We start from the raw sequence: 17,297 nt of genomic DNA on the forward strand, positions 1-17,297 counted from the left end.
GGGAACCATCAGACATACCATCTGTGGATTACTGGTTCTGAGAGAGCGAGAGGGTCTGGGACTCAGCCCATCACCAGATGCAACATGCTCTCCGCTCCGAAGCTCCTGCATACCAACCTGGACAGAAGGTCTGGCTGTCCACCAGGGACATCCGTCTGCGCCTACCATGCCGTAAGCTGAGTCCCAGGTTCATTGGCCCATTTACCATCCTAGAGCAGGTCAACCCAGTCACCTACAAGCTCCAGTTACCACCTGAATATCGCATTCACCCCACATTCCATGTGTCACATCTGAAACCTCACCACCCTTCTGTTCCTCTCTCCACAGAGCCTGGTGTGACCGAAGCCGAGCCCTCCCTTCCACTCATACTGGACGACGGAACTGCATACAAGGTGCGAGAGATCTTGGACTCCCGGCGCCGTGGTGGTCAGCTTGAGTATTTCGTGGACTGGGAGGGTTACGGCCCTGAGGAACGTTCCTGGATTCCACGTAACGACATTCTCGATCCCAACCTGCTAGACACTTTCCACACTGCTCATCCCCACAGACCTGCCCCTCGTGGAAAAGGAAGACCACCACATCGTCGAGGGTCCTCGGCCCTCAGGAGCGGGCCGTGGAGGGGGGGTACTGTTACAGACACGCCAGGCTCCAGCATCCACCAATCAAAGCGCACACCTTCCCCTAAGTATACTCTTAAGACATTCACACACACAGTCACATTGTCCGGTCTCGTTCGCATAAAGGAACTTACCTCCATGCTTACCTCAAGGACTCCCATCGCTACTTACCTGTCTCCTGTGTCTCCGCACTACCTCCTGTGCTCCAAGTCTGTGTGTGAGTGTCTTCCGCCAGCATTGTCTCCAGTCTGCTACCGCTACCAACCTGAAAACCACAAAGGACAGTATTATCATCCATTCATTCCTCATTCACTTCTACAACCACTATCTACTCACCTGTTGTCACTGTAACCTCTGCTTGTGTCCAATAAACAACCATTCCTGTTATCTTCTGTCTCCGACTGGTACATATTGTAACAGTTAGATGTCTAGCGAATTAAAAAATATATTTTTTTTCATATTTTTAGCTTTACATAAGTGTCAAAACAAGTGCTGTCAGATCGATTAATCACGATTAATCGCATCTAACATAAATGTCTGTGAATGTATAATATGTGTATATATTAGACATACATACATACATACATACATAGTACATACACACATATATATATGATGTGTATATATATATATATATATATATATATATATATGTACATTAAAATTATGTGATTAAAATATATTAAAATGTAACAAATGTATATATATTTTTTTTATTCTGGCATGATTTAATAACATCATATATCAACATAGTGTAAAATGGTATTAAAATTATGTGTAGAAGTCATTGCTTTGTTATGAGAAAGAATGTCCGGAAAAATTAATTTCATTGATGCCATTCAGGGACCATATAAAGGGACCATTTTGGATCAAGTCATGTGGTCAGTGTCATGTGACAGGATGTGCCATCATTCTGACACCTTCAGAGGACCACATGGTCGTGAAGAAAAGTAACTAAATCTCTTGTTAACTATTTAAAAAAGTCATGTTTTCACTTGCTCATACACATGTCCCGAAACATCAGATCATTCGGTACAACAGCTATAAAACATGGAAAATGTTGTAATATTCTAAAAACTTGTACTAAATATAAAATGTTTGATTGTCCTTTTGCTAGCTAGCTAGATATCAGCCTGTTAGCATTTTTTTTAAAATATCGTCATTCGGTATAACCAAAAGTGTCATTCGGTAAATCCGGAATTTTGGTTAAACCAACTTTTTTTGGTGACAAATTTTGTCCAGCTTGTAAAAAATGACAAAAGCAGTATTAATTGATTATAAAAACCACATAATCTAATTGTTAATTATATATCCATTATGTTTTTTACACATTTAAAAACCTTATTCATCAATGGCCCATATAGGGTAAATTCAGGTTATTGGGGTTAATTCAGGTTGATTGATTAAATCAACCTGAATTAACCCCAATATATATATATATATATATATTACAGTACAGTCCAAAAGTTTGGAACCACTAAGATTTTTAATGTTTTTAAAAGAAGTTTCATCTGCTCACCAAGGCTACATTTATTTAATTAAAATACAGTAAAAAACAGTTATATTGTGAAATATTATTACAATTTAAATTAACTGTGTACTATTTAAATATATTTGACAAAGTTATTTATTCCTGTGATGCAAAGCTGAATCTTCAGCATCGTTACTCCAGTCTTCAGTGCCACATGATCCTTCAGAAATCATTCTAATATGCTGATTTGCTGCTCAATAAACATTTATGATTATTTTCAATGTTGACAATGTTCAATGTACAACAGTTGTGTACCTTTTTTTCAGGATTCCTTGATGAATAGAAAGTTCAAAAGAACAGCATTCATCTGAAATACAAAGCTTCTGTAGCATTATACACTACCGTTCAAAAGTTTGGGGTCAGTAAGAATTTTTTTTTTTTTTTTTAGAAATTAAAGAAATGAATACTTTTATTCAGCAAGGATGCATTAAATCAATCAAAAGTGGCAGTAAAGACATTTATAATGTTACAAAAGATTAGATTTCAGATAAACACTGTTCTTTCGAACTTTCTATTCATCAAATAATGCTGAAAAAAAATATTGTACACAAATATTTTGTACAATTGTAAACATTAAATGTTTCTTGAGCAGCAGATCAGCATATTAGAATGATTTCCGAAGGATCATGTGACACTGAAGACTGGAGTAATGATGCTGAAAATTCAGCTTTGCCATCACAGGAATAAATTACTTTGTGAAATATATTCAAATAGAAAACGGTTATTTTAAATTGTAATAATATTTCACAATATTACTGTTTTTACTGTATTTTTAATTAAATAAATGTAGCCTTGGTGAGCAGATGAAACTTCTTTTAAAAACATTAAAAATCTTCCAAACTTTTGGACTGTACTGTATATATTCAAACTTTTATGTTAGATACGATTAATCAATTTAACAGCTCTAGTCAAAACACGTTTTAGGGACACTACCATGTAGCTTACATATGTGTTTTTGTCAATAAACTTACATTGAACTTGCTAGCCTTATTTCCTGCAGTGCTGGAGAACGTAACCTGCAGATCATGTGGGAAGTCTAGAGCCAGGATTCGTCCACCTTCTTTCAGTTTGAGCACCACAGCCTCGTCGCATTCCAAAAACATCACCACCTGTCTGGGCTCCACACTCAGCGCCATCCTCACCCAACCACCGGCTATGAACGGATTCCCACCCGGCAGCTTAATCACTTCCGGCTGGCCATTCGCTGACCTGAACTCCAACTGCAGCCAGTTTTCTTTGGTGTTGGAGACAAGCTCCAGCAGGGGGCGTCCGTCATGCTGCAGGTGGGCAGGGGAGATGAAGGAGATGAGAGTGGCCTCCGAGCCTTTGGTTTGCCGTCCCACTAGGTGCAAACCCAAGACACCCTGTGAGGTGCTAAAGAGGTAGTCAGATAAGTCCTGGGGTAGCGTGAGATGAGGCATGCGGGAACGGAAACGCCAGGCCGGCATCTCTGGGTCACGACCTTTGGCCTTAGATACCAACCGTTGAGAGTGAGTGACATTTTGAGCCTTCAAGAGGTTGATTACTAATAGAGGAAATTAATGACATGAAGAATGACATTAGCAATGACATTTTTACATTTCTTTTCGACTGACAAAAGAAAGACATGAACATCTTGGATGACATGGGGGTCAGTAAATCATCAGGAAAATTTTATTTAAAAGTGGACTAATCCTTTAAAAAGCCACATGCTTTATGCCTGGCAATTATTCAGAACCATGACATACATATCAACGTACACTCTGGTAATACTACAGTATATAATAGAGTACCATCTGATATGTTAAAGGTCCCGTTTTTCGTGGTTTTTTGAAGCTTTGATTGTGTTTATAGTGTGCAATATAACATGTGTTCATGTTTCGCATGTAAAAAAACAGTATTTTTCACATAATTTACTTATCTGTATACCGCGGTTTCCACTGTCATAAAAACGGGCTGATGACTTCCTTGTTCTATGAAGTCCCTCCTTCAGAAATACGTAACGAGTTCTGATTGTGCCAGCGGTTCCTGTGTTGTGATTGTGATTCGACAGCAGCTTAGCGCTCCTTGCCCGGAAAGGTCACGCCTCTTATCATAACATGGAGATGCATGCGCTCAGTGTTATTATAAACATGTCTTTAATTGTACCCTATCAATTTGAGCCGGAATCAGACCCGGTGATTGGACTGCGGGATGAAAATAACAGCGTTTCGACGACATGGCGACAAACACACTCTACAGACGCAACTCTTGTGTATTCCTGTGGGCGGAGGTTAGTCAAAAAACTGTTTTAGTGACGTCATTAAAGAAGGAAGTAGAGGGATGTTGTCCAAACTGGCCGTTAGATGTAGGCGATTTCTGTTAAATAAAATATCTCGCTTGGCATTGAACTTTGAGCTTTAAAATTTTACAGATTTTATTTATACTCTAACAACAACATTACACACTAACTAAAGTTTGAAACATGGGATCACGAAGAACGGGACCTTTAAATTCTTCACCAGTCAAAAATTTTGAATAATTAAGATTTATTTTGGTTTTTTTTTTTAAAGTCTTTTATGCTCAGCAAGGCTGCATTAATTTGATTAAAAAATACAGTAAAAACAGTGATACTGTGAAATATTATTTAAATTAAAAATAACTTTTCTATTTGAATATATTTTAAAATGTAATTTATTTCTGTGAAGACAGCTGAATTTTCAGCAGTGTTCAGTCACATGATCCTTCAGAAATCATACTGTTTGCTAATAAATATCATAAGTATTAATATTGTAATATTCTAATAAATTACATTTAGGAAACTGTTATTTTAAATTGTGTTAATATTTCACAAAATCACAGTTTTTTAAAAGTAAAATAAATGCAGTCTTGATGACCATAAGAGAGAAAAATCTAAATTATTAAAAAAAAAAAACAACAACTTTTAACCAGTAGTGTATCTATATCATACAGATGAAACAGTACACATTGAAATGATTTTTGACAGTTTATATGTTCTCATTTAGATGTTTCTGACTAGCTATAGTATTAGGGAAAAATTGTTGAAAAATGTACATCTGGGAAAACCGATGATTTGGAGATGTTCCCAAACAAGGGAACACAATTTCAAAAAGACATATTTTAAAAATTTTTCACTTATTCAGAATAGATGTTTTAGGTATGAATTTATGCATATCTTTTATCTTTTTATCTTTAAGAGTCATTTTTATAAATGTTTGTATTAGGTTCTGGAACACCTGTACATCTTCCTGTATAGTCATCTTTCATTTTTCCTCTAATATATATATATATATATATATACACACACACATATATACATATATGATAACACTTAAGCAAAACATGGTCAGGTCAAAGTGTCTGAATAATTTTTGTTTCCATATTTTTTATCAATTTTACTGGTAATTCTTGTTATGAAGTAATTATAAATATAATTATAGTAATTGTAATTGTAGTTATGAAGAATTTTTGGGTATAATATGTCACAGTTTACTTTATTTTGCTATCCTCACTTACATAAATGAACTATAGTGTCCTGCACTCACTAGTAAAAATATATCAAAAATGTCTGAATAATTTTTGATTTGACTTATATTGTGTCTTTATCTTGGCATGTCCTGCACTGGATTATAGCGTGGACATGTCAATAGAAAGACACACTCACTCACTCATCCATCACTGGTTCCTCTAATCCATCAGTGATGCAATATAGCGGCAGAACAGATCAATGAAACAATGTATTGTGTTTGACTGACAGCTGCTCTCACCGGTCTCAGCGCCTCGCGGGGGATTCGCGTCCTGATGAGTTTGAACACAGTCACAAACATTCCAAAGGATAATCAAATTCCAGACAAGATATCCAACTACAGACTTCAGCCACATTCTCACCAGCCAGAGTTGTCACAAAGTCCTCAGGAGGAAAAAATACCAATTTACTTAAAACTGAAGGCAAAAATGATTATAAATATCAAAATACATTAAAAGCTAAAAAAAAAAAAAAAAAAAAAAAAAAAATATATATATATATATATATATATATATATATATATATATATATATATATATATATATATATATATGAGGCAAGATCTTGGATGAAGAGTCTTCTGGTATGGTCTCGTATGACAGCGACCCTCAGACTGGAAACATCTGGACTTGTTTTCGGCTGTTTAGCTGGGGGGTTCAGTTGCTTTCCTGTCGCCTCCAAACAAAACAAGGCAAAGCTTCGTTCTTTTCCCTCCTCCGCGATTGAAATATTGGCTGTAAATGTGACAACCCCTGGAGACTCCAGCTCTCTCCTCTGATCTGATCGGAGTTCCTCTGCTCCTATAACTCTGATCCTCCTCCTCTGCAGCCAATGGAGAAAAACTGCAGACTTTGAACATTTCCGGATTTCCGGACTCCTCGAGCGCAGTCCTCAAGAACACAAAGCAGTTTCATTAACACATAATGCACATTAATATTGTATGCAAAGATTATGCTAAACAGATTACTTGCATTCAAAAAAGAATAAATATGAATGATCAAAATATGTGATATCATATAGGCAATAAAAAAGAAATATATGAGGTGTTATGAATTTTAACTAATAAGGATCTATACCCTTACACTGGCTGTATCATGGCAGTGATGGCCCGTTTCAGTATACCATGGTATAGTACCATAGTATGTACAAAAAAATATGGTACTGCCACTGAATGAGTCAAAAACAAAAAGACAAAAAAGTACTATTATGATACATTGTTAGAGTAAGAATGTATATAAAACTAACAATTCTTTTCTTGTGAAATCTTGAATATGAGTTGAGCCTATTTTCAAAAAAAAAAAAAAAAAAAAAAAATGGAGACTTTAGTGAGATAATATGTGTTTGTAAGTCTGAATTAGTTTCTTCATGTGTAAAAGTCTCAGATGACCTTTGTTTCTGATTTCTTATTGGTTAAAGAGAGTACACTATTTCAGCCTCCTAATCCTGTCTCAATAACAGTGTGCTTCCAAGTCAACTCTATTAGTGTGTATGTGTGTGTGTGCTCCTCTGTCAGGGTGTGTTAAAGCATATAAGGTACACTAGGACGAGACAGAAATAGCCCAGATTACCACAAAAGACACATGCTGTTACACTTTACCATCAGCATCCTGAAAACATCTCATGTTTTGAATGTGACATACAGAAACATTAACTAAACTTATTTCTACATATATATGTGTGTATATGTAAAACACAAATCTATCTATCTATCTATCTATCTATCTATCTATCTATCTATCTATCTATTTATCTATCTATCTATCTATCTATCTATCTATCTATCTATCTATCTATCTATCTATCTATCTATCTATCTATCTATCTATCTATCTATCTATCTATCTATCTATCCTAATTGATAATTAAAAATCTGCCCACAGAAATTTTTTGTTTTCCAAATTCAATTAATATTTTATCATTACAAATTATAAGCATAACAAAGTTGAACTGAAAAATTAAGATGAACTTCAAAATGAGTGATATGTTCACATGCTATATGCTAGATCTAAATATAGTGCAATATTTAATTTTTTTTTATTTTTAAAATAATTTTGGTTTCTGTTAATTTCCAGATTTCGTATCCCAGATTTTCAGTGTGGTCTCAGACTTTTGTAGCCCACTGTATTGGTTTGATTATATACACTATCTCCATATTGGTTATGACGTGGTTTTGTTTAAAGGGTACTACTGGCCATCTTAGAATACTGTTATTTCATTGGCCAGGAGGGAAGCGATGCTATTGGTTACACTTAGGATGATGGTTAAACCTAGCTGTAGTATTTGACTTGACCTCTTAACTTGGCTCTGATCCAGTCAATTTAAACACTAAACCTCAGACTTATCCACTCTTCTCCAACTGCTTCAAACAGACATGAGGTGGACTCTTATATGCATTTCACACACAAACTCTACTCTAACTCTATTTTATACAATCACATACAAATAAAGGATGGTAATAATGTAACTTTGGAGAGAATATCTGGACATCTGGACCTGAAGAACATTTAGATGGGACAGGTAGGTTAACATCTTTTCTTATTCTCCAATACACTACAATCAAAATAACGGCAGAATAAAACATGATGACCAAGTTTTGTGACCTCAAACAGTCCTGAAGTCTATTTTTAGCTTGTCTTTTTGTCTGTATAAAAGAGAGAGATGCTCCATCTGACTTGTGTAATAGTCTTGTATAACTATAGGCAAGCCAAAAACAACATTAGATGATCTATCTTGGGTTTCTCTGTCTCATTCTAACTGTGTGCGTGTTCATCTTAGCATGATTGTTTGTCTTCACATTAACACAATGGCTGAGATAGTCAAACTCTAATGATAATGATATAACATTTTTGTCAGACAAAGTCTGAAATTTTTCTTGCTTGACCGGAAGTTCATTCACAATTATTACCCATAAATCCTCAATCTCAAACAATCCACAATACAATCTACAATACTACACTGTCACATAACACAAAATACAAAAATGGACATTACAGAATTACTAAATGTTAATAATAAAGATGTATAGTGAACATACAATGGAAATGTCACTGTTAATCCTCTTCTGTTGCTTAAGACAAGTCACAAGTGGTCTAAAAAAAAAAAAAAAAAAAAAAAAAAAAAAAAAACCAGCTACAAAATAGGTCAAATACTGGAATACTGTATAAGTTTGCAGAGTTAATGTATTACATTCATATTTATTTCAGTTGAGCTTAATGAATACAGAATTAATATAGTTGTTAAATGTTAGCAAATGTTTTGTTTTAGAAATATAATTACATTTTCAAATAGACTTCAAATAATATAAACATAAAATCTACCAAAAGGATATCACATAAAACAATGTTTTGTTAAAAAAAAAAATACTGCACATAATGCCTAACAACACCATCTCATACCTTATTGCTTAATTATATTATATTGCACTACATTAAAAATATTTAAGCATTAAACTTTACTTGTTTGGAATGTTGTATTGAGCAGGTATTGCAAAATTAAATGCATTCTTGATGGCATGAATGGAATTTGTTAAACAGCTTGGATTCATGTGTCTTGGTGTGTAAGCAAGAGTGTGTTTGGGTGTTTTCACATAAGAAGGCTTAACTGTCTGCTGAGAACCTTCTTAGGAGATTTATAAGTCTTAAACAAGAGCAGGACTGTTTGCTGAAAGTCTTTTTTGGTTCATACATTTACAGGTCAGGTTACTCCATCCATGCTGGATTTCCTAAAAATGAATGCTATAATACATTTACAGCCTGTTTAGCTACATTTAACCATGTTTCAGCATCTGTTTCTCTGGAGCTAAATTAGCCAATTTATAATAAGCTGTATTAAGATAGTGGGGTATAGTAATGCACTATACAAACAATAGCATGAGAATGAACTGTTAAGCTTTCAGTAATGTTTTACACTTTAACAAACAGTAAATATAACAACGAAATGTAGTTTTTAACATAATTTTTGTTAATCTTTGTTTTTTTATCCATGCAGTGAGAAATGTTTTTGAGGTTTATCTTCAATCAACAGTGTAGTGAATTAACTCAAAGGGGAAATTTTAATAATTATTAATAACTCAATATGATTTATTAATTATGATTAATTATGAATATGTAAATCAGATTTACTGGATATAGCTACATTAATATTAATATTATAATCAATTAACCTGTTGTCCAGGCAACACTTAGTGTTGATTGTTTAACAATTCTAAGAAATGTTCATTTCCAGGTTATGGAAAAATAACATTCTTATCGCACTGTGCTACTTAGAGCATAGGTTCAGGGTCTATATCACTTGAGAGGCAATTCATTAGCAGATGGAGTCAGAACCAAACATGTATTGTGCACAATCTTTATTAACTAACTCACAAACACATAACTAAACTATCTGTCACGATCACCATCTGTTCCTGTTACAATCCTGTCAGTTCCCGGACTACATTTCCCATCATCCCCCCTGTCAATCACATGCACTGACTCCACCAATCACCTGTTGCCACATACAGCCATGCACACTGCACACTAATCACCACACCCAGCTGATACGCATTACCTGTACTATAAAGGACTCATACACACACCACCTCACCGTGAAGTCTTGATTACCCAGTATGTCATTTCTGAGCGTTTCCTTGTTTCCTGTCTGCCTGTGTTTGATCTTGCCTGTTCCTGTTCATTGACCCGTTGCTGCCTGTCCTAACTCTTGCCTTGTATACTGTTCTGTGAATGATATCCGCCTGCCTCGATCTACTGCCTGTACCCTGACTACGATTCTGCCTAGCCCTTGCTGTTCCTGTTTGCCCCTGATCGACCCAGCCTGTACGACTATGCTCACTGTAAATAAAAGCTTGCACATGGATCCCTGCCTCAGTCCCGTTTCGTTACACTAACAAACACATAACATAACATACATGTAAGGACTTTGCCTTTTTATTAGCTCAATTTAATTGTTACAGGGAATAAGAATTGAATCAACTGTAAATGATTCACTGTAAATTATTCAGAATTAATATCTAACACGTCATCAATTATTCGTCCAGCAAAAATTGATGTTAGAGTATTTTACCAATTCTGGATAAAATATTATTCTGCGGCCAACAGTAACAATATTTTATTATGATTATTATTATTATAATTATTATATTATTATAAGCAAGAGGTAACTTGATCTTTTAAGTTTAAGGCAGTAATTTGACACACAGCACAAGAAACTCGTATATGTGAAAATCAAAACAAGGTTTATTGACTACTTCTAATGATTACAAGAAACTAAGGCTAAACACACACACATACTGTACATACATGCACACACATTCGCAGAGTTGATATGAGTTATGAAAAGTCACAAGTTCAGTGCTAACTTAACTCATAACCTGAGGAAAATCACAAAAGCAGAGCTTTGGCTTGATTCTTTCAGTTTAAAGGTGTTTCACCAGTTTCCAGCAAGAGAAAGAGAGACGTTTGCTTGTACCTGCGTTTGCTCTGACAGCTGAGGTAATCGGGTTGTTCCGTGACTCTTGTTGAGCGGGATCCCGGCTCGGATTGGCTGTCTTTGAGGTGACGTCTCTCGGGGAAGCCCTTCGTTGGGTTGCGCGGAAGCTTTGAAGGACGTTGCTGGCTGGTGCAACGCGCTGTTCTGAGCGTCTGGCTTGAGTGGCTCTCTTCTTGGGAGACTTTGGTCAGATATTTCACAGAGTGTTTTGGAGTCTGGATGTGACGGCTATTGAATAGTCAGCGGCGCGGCTCGTGGATGAAGTCGGCGACTGTTAGATGGAAAATCAGCCCCGTAAAGGATCAGTTCTCAACTTCTTTTCAGCATGACCCAAGCAACTTTTCAGCCGTGGTCAAAGTTGCGGTGCTTCGGCTACTGTGCTTCAACTTCAACCACTTCGACTTCGACCTCGAGTTTGTTCGGACAGCATAGTTTTTAAAGGAGCAATTTGGCTCCATCCTTCAGATGCGATCCTCCAATGAGACGTTGCTACGGAGATTAGACACGCCTCGTCTATTGTCTATTGATCACATCGCGTGATATCTGTGGAACATTCTCTTGTTTTATTAACTTTATAACGTTTCTTAATATTTTCCTGATACTGAATTTCAATGTTTCATTCACACAGAATTACAGAGAATTATAAATTCTGCATTTAGAACTCAAACATGACACACTTCTTACACACATATTACTAGACTGACCTAATTAAAACAATGATTACAAGAGAAAGAAAATGCATACAGGAATACAAACATATAATGCATTGACTCCAACATGTTAGTAATCACATCATAGCAAGTGCTATTCTGGATATAGTTAATACTTTAAATGATTGTCCCTTTTGAGATTCAAGATTGAGTCTGTAAGCATAGAGTCATTGAACAGCGACCAGAGTCACAAGTGACCGAGTCAAAATGGACTCCTAATCAGGAGGATGTCTGTGTGGATCCGTTGTTCTTTTCAGGTCCGTTTAGTGTTTCCTGTTCTTTTTGTTTGATACAAAAGGGTTTTGTGAGCATCTATAAATTTAATGTGACCAGGAAGGCCTCAGAACAGATATTCTCTGTTCTTAAGTCACGTTACCACTTCTCTTAATGCTGACTAGCTGGAATTAGGAGCTATCCAGTGCCCCTGGGGATTCTGGGGGTCAGCGAATGAATCCTTTGTCAAATGAAGCTTTGTTCGATCACGTTGTTCATTGATAAAGTCATTGGTAAGTTCTGTCGAGCGAGGCCCTACATACACAAAGGGTCACACACATATGTAGGTCAGAATGAGTAATGATAGAGTTGAATCGGAAGAGGTACTGTTACTAGAGCTATAGGAAAAAGTCAAAGACCATCTGGAAAGGACTCAGTTTCTTTTAGCAATAGCAAAGGTAAGTCTTACAAATCAATGTGTTGTTGGAGCTTTTATAACTGAGCAAGATTAAACTGGCTGAGCTTTGAAGAAGAACTATTAAAGATTCTTGTAATACTTATGTGTTGCGCAGGTATGGACATACCACACACGCGACCATTGAAATCTTCCCGCTGGGAACTCATAGACACTAAACATGGCACAATTGAAGTTACTTTAAATGTATCATAAAACTACATACATACTTGAATACAATGATTATAATACAGCAATGGTAATAATGGATAATATTTAATCTACTGGGATTGTTGTCTCTGTACATTGATGCAAGAGAGTCTGCGTTATGTGTGGATAATGCAGGAGAGATGCACGTTTTGTGTGTCTCTTCTCTACTCTCCATTCGGCAGCACATTCCTTGGTGCAATAAACTTTTAACTGATAACTTCTCGGGGGGATGGGGACAGTCAAATCCCAGAGTGAGCTTAAAACTATTGGTGAACTAACAAATAATTGTGTCTGATTTGTCACAGTAATTACATAATTCCCCCCCTTTCGCTCGTTGTTGTCTCTCTTATGGCAACAGTGAGCGAAGTTGAAGGTGCAGAAAGATCAGACACATCACTGATACATAAGGCTGGAAGGCTGTAATGGGCCCTGGTTGTATGTGTCTCCTGGAGTGGTGGTCGTTCCCTGGCGGTTGATGCAGACAGTGGGCAAGCTAAGTTCTCTGAGCTGGTGCTGCAGGAATCAAGGCATCCAGTGCCTTGACGCTGTGTCTCCTGTCACCCTAAAGTCAGTTAGTGGGCAAGAGGTTTGCTGGTGGGAAGGTTCAGCTTTTGAAGCTTGCTTAGTAGGTGTTGAGGTCGCAGGTGCCATGACAATGTCACCTGTCATTTGGACACCCATGAAGCAGGTGATTGCAGGAAGAGGTTATGGGAGTTGTAGTGTGAAGAGTGTTTCAGACTGACTCTTGTGGCGTGGCTGGCTTGAGCAGGGTTGCGTTAGAAGCTCCTGTGGGTCTGATGCAGGCGTGTCCAGTTGTCCTTGTGCAGGATCTGGATGGCTGCTGTGTGAAGGGCGTGGAGGAGGAGGTGGTAGCTGCTTGCTGTTGGAGGTCCTGCAGGGTCTGCAGGATGGGGATGCTCCCATCCATGGCTTCTTCCTGTGGTAGGTCTGGTACCTGGGTCTGTTGCCATGGGGACAGTTCTGTCGTAAAATGTTTCTCCTGCTGTTGTTCTTTCTGCTGCAGGTAAGAGAGTCTCAGTTCTCTTTGGGCAATGTCAAGTTCATTTTTGGTGTTGTCCAGGTGACGTTCACAGGCCCTGATTCTGACGTCTTTGTCCATGAGTTCAGAATTTGCTGTTTTTAACAGTGACTCTGTGAAAGAGTCCCTTTTCTAGGTCCTCTCTGGCTGCCTTCTCCAGCTGCTCTCATTGCTGAGCAGCTATCAAAGCCTTTTGAAGTTTGTGGATTTTCTTCTGTGACTCTAATCTGTCAGGGTCCTTGTGTCTGTCTTGAGCTTCCATCTCTAGCTGGTCTATGCGGCTTTTAGCATGTGTCAGCTCCTTGTGATTCTCTGTGATCTAGAGTTTGAGGTTGTTCACCGCCCGTTTCAAACATGTGAGGTCGTGGGCCAGGAAGAAGTTGGCTTCAGCCAGATTTTTGTGATCATACCTCGGGTTGGAGTAATCTGCCTTTACTTCACTCCCATCGTTGTCCAGTTTCTTTTGGCTCTAGTGCTGCAAGTGATCAGCAGCCCTGGTTAGGAGGGTGTTCCTCACAACACTTAGCCAGTCCTTTCGGTCTGCCATCTGGGCAGTTAGGCTGAGCATTCTGCAACATTTTGGCACACTCGTGGTGAGAGTAAGGGCAAGGGACTAATGCAAGATCAAACAGAATTTGAAGCTGAAGGCACAGTGTGCAGCTAGGTGTATAAAATAGAGCTAGGTTAATAAATGACCTAAGTTGGTTCTAAATGTTAAATTATTTATCAGAACTTACTAATGGCCCACAACAGGCTTGACCTCTGAACAAATGGAAAAGAGAAAGGGAGAGGAAGAGGAGAGCTTTCCTATTAGATTGTGTTCACTAGTGGTGCTCAAAATTATACCATAGCAATCGTTCAGATTACTTTTGTAACTGGCTCATAAAATTGAAGCAACTGTTATAAATTAACAAAATCAAGACGGAAAGTATGTCTAGATACTTGTGGTCCTATTGGGGAAATTAAACCACACAAGGAGAAAGGAAAATGTAAATAAATCACATAGATGAAAGAAATAATACTAATAAAAATTAATAGCTGATGGCCATTATGATTACAAATCAATACAAAGATTTAAAGAAGTGATTAATACAGAAGAATGACCACCAATTGGGAATAGTCAATAGCACTAGTGATTAACAGCCGCAGCATGTTCAGAACCAAACCATTTGTGTTTTGAAGTTTAGTTTAGCGTGCTATTGACAAGTCTCAATAACTCCTAGAATTCTTCTTTAACTAAACAGTTTACACGTAATTAAATTTAGATTTAATTACCCTAGTAACTGCAGATTTAGCTGAACAGTGTTCAGGGAGAAATGCACCTAAGTGCAGATGAAATTAGCTGAGAAGAATTCAAGGTAAGGGAGGTGAAAGGTCAGAAAACCAGGAATGTGGTTAAAGGAATTTGGTTTAGATCACTTCCCACTGCATACATACAAGCTGTGGTTAAAGGCTTCAAGTAAATAATGCTAACTGTTACTATAGTAGTTTAGTTAGCCACCATAGCTGGAGGGCCGCTAGGTTGCATTAGCTTAGCTCCCTAGCCTGGGTTGTTACAATATGATGTCACAAGGTGTCGAGTTAGTACTTCCTTTGACAAGTTGTAATCATGAGAAGCACTGCATGTCCGAGCGATTCTACAATTCATGAAGAATGTCTGCGCATTTGAAATGAGTTACGCATCAAGTTAAAATAGAGTGCTTATACTTCAATAATTCAACCTTAAATTCAGTCAGATGCAAGTATGGTTTGACATTTGTAAATTTTACTCATGTAAAATTCTTCTCTCTACTTGAAACATCTTTTGACTAATTTAAAGAGTAGTTACCCAGATTTGATGCAAATCAAACTGGTCTAGGTGCACAGAAGGCTCGTCTTGTGAATAGATACTGATGTTTCTATTGGCCAATGAAACATAGTATTGATCACCCGATGGTTATGCTTGTAGATGCAGCTAAAGTTTAGATGAATGAGTCTCTCTGACTATAATTTCTAAAGCCTTTGCTCTGTAGAAAGGATGCCAACATCTAAATCTACATTCATATAACACTGTACTGAGATTTTTCATCAGAAACAGGTTTAGCAATTCTGCAATTGGTATTTCCTCAACCAAAGTAGAAAAATTACTGGTACAGTTTACATGCTGCTGAGCTGAGATTCCTTCGTCAAAACAGACTTCCGCTCTAATACTGAGATTAGGTTTTCTTCGCTAAAATCAGATTAACTTTACTGATACTAGGGCTGGGCGATACATTGAATGCTTTTGTCACGCGCATTTCGTCAGTAAAGCCGGTTCCCTGATTACCACTAAATCGCCATCACCTGCTTTCAAATGGAGCGGCATTTAATAGACAGAGCCGTAGTTAACTGACAACCAATCAGAGCCAGGAGGAGTGTCTTAGCAGTGTAAATCAAGCTCGCGTGCGCGCTGATCACACTCCTCTCATGCAAAGCCCCAGCGCGTACAGGCGTCAAATTCAAGATTACCGGTGTGCTGCAGCTTTGCTTATGGTGGAAAAACAATCCAAACTGCCAATTCCTCGAGTGGCACCTGCTCACAAAATAAAGATGGGTAAACGGAAAAAGACAGATGACGATGATAAAAAGCCAAAAGACGATGATAAAAAGCCAAAAAGAAAGAATTAGATAGAGCCTGAAATAAAACGAGGGTAAATATAGGAGCGGCTTTTCCGAGGTGGAGGGAGCTACGTGTCCTGAAAGGATTAAAAACCGACGCAGAGTCAGCCACATTTGTGCTTGACAAGAAAGTATCCCTGCTTGATTTGTTTCATTTTTTAAGAACTACACAACTAAGACATAGACTGTAAAAAAAGAACTAAGATCATTTCAAAACAGGCCTGCCCGTCCCCTGCATGATGCTCCGCACACACCACGGCTTCCTCTTCTCCCCGCCCGGTGACTCCTCGAAGTCGCTGTGGGTGTGAATTCCTCGTCAGAGCTCATTGACTCGGTGTCAAAACTCTAGCCGCATAACATACAGATAAAATGTCACGCACTGTGCAAAGCAACTATTGAAATCTACTAATTCACTGGCTTGTCATGTTGCTGAAATAATGTACTAGAAAACCTTATTTAGCATTACATATCGATTGAATAATTACTTGCATACTGTAACGTTAGTTACTGTTAGCTATATTATCATACTAGCTATTTATTACTTATAGAAATAGTGCAACGTCATACGTAATGTTTTGAGGACCAAGTTTGTACTCAAAGTATGGGCAGGCCATAGTCAGTGTAAATCATATTGATGGATGTTTCGTCTGTACCAGTGAATGTGCCATAACTGTTTATCCGCCTTACTAGCCTGCGCGTTCACAGCAGGCTCCGTTGTGATGGGGGAGGAGCTGTGGAGGGAGGGCTGTAGCGCTGCAGAGAGCAAGGGGGAGTGACCTGTGAGTTGTGCTTGTTCAAATTTTCAGGCTAAGTCAAGGTTTTCTAAAAACTCCCTACAGCAGCTTTAACTGATAACGGGGCTGGTACACGTCATTAAACTATTAGAATACTTAT

At 37.6% G+C, this 17,297-nt stretch overlaps 1 protein-coding gene across 1 annotated transcript in view; it reads right to left on the reverse strand.

Moving 5' to 3' along the window:
• LOC137022913 (kielin/chordin-like protein) overlaps positions 1-6,062 on the reverse strand; it is a 99,840-nt gene extending 93,778 nt beyond the window's left edge. Inside the window, exons 1-2 of the mRNA XM_067389382.1 lie at positions 5,895-6,062; positions 3,120-3,673 (exon numbers count right to left, since the gene is read on the reverse strand). Of these exons, the coding sequence (XP_067245483.1) occupies positions 3,120-3,673; positions 5,895-6,009 (669 nt within the window). The 5' untranslated portion in view covers positions 6,010-6,062. The remainder of the gene's footprint in view (positions 1-3,119; positions 3,674-5,894) is intronic.
• Positions 6,063-17,297: the final 11,235 nt, after the last annotated feature.

This window comes from Chanodichthys erythropterus, chromosome 7 (assembly GCF_024489055.1).
Source record: "Chanodichthys erythropterus isolate Z2021 chromosome 7, ASM2448905v1, whole genome shotgun sequence".
NCBI lineage: Eukaryota > Metazoa > Chordata > Actinopteri > Cypriniformes > Xenocyprididae > Chanodichthys > Chanodichthys erythropterus.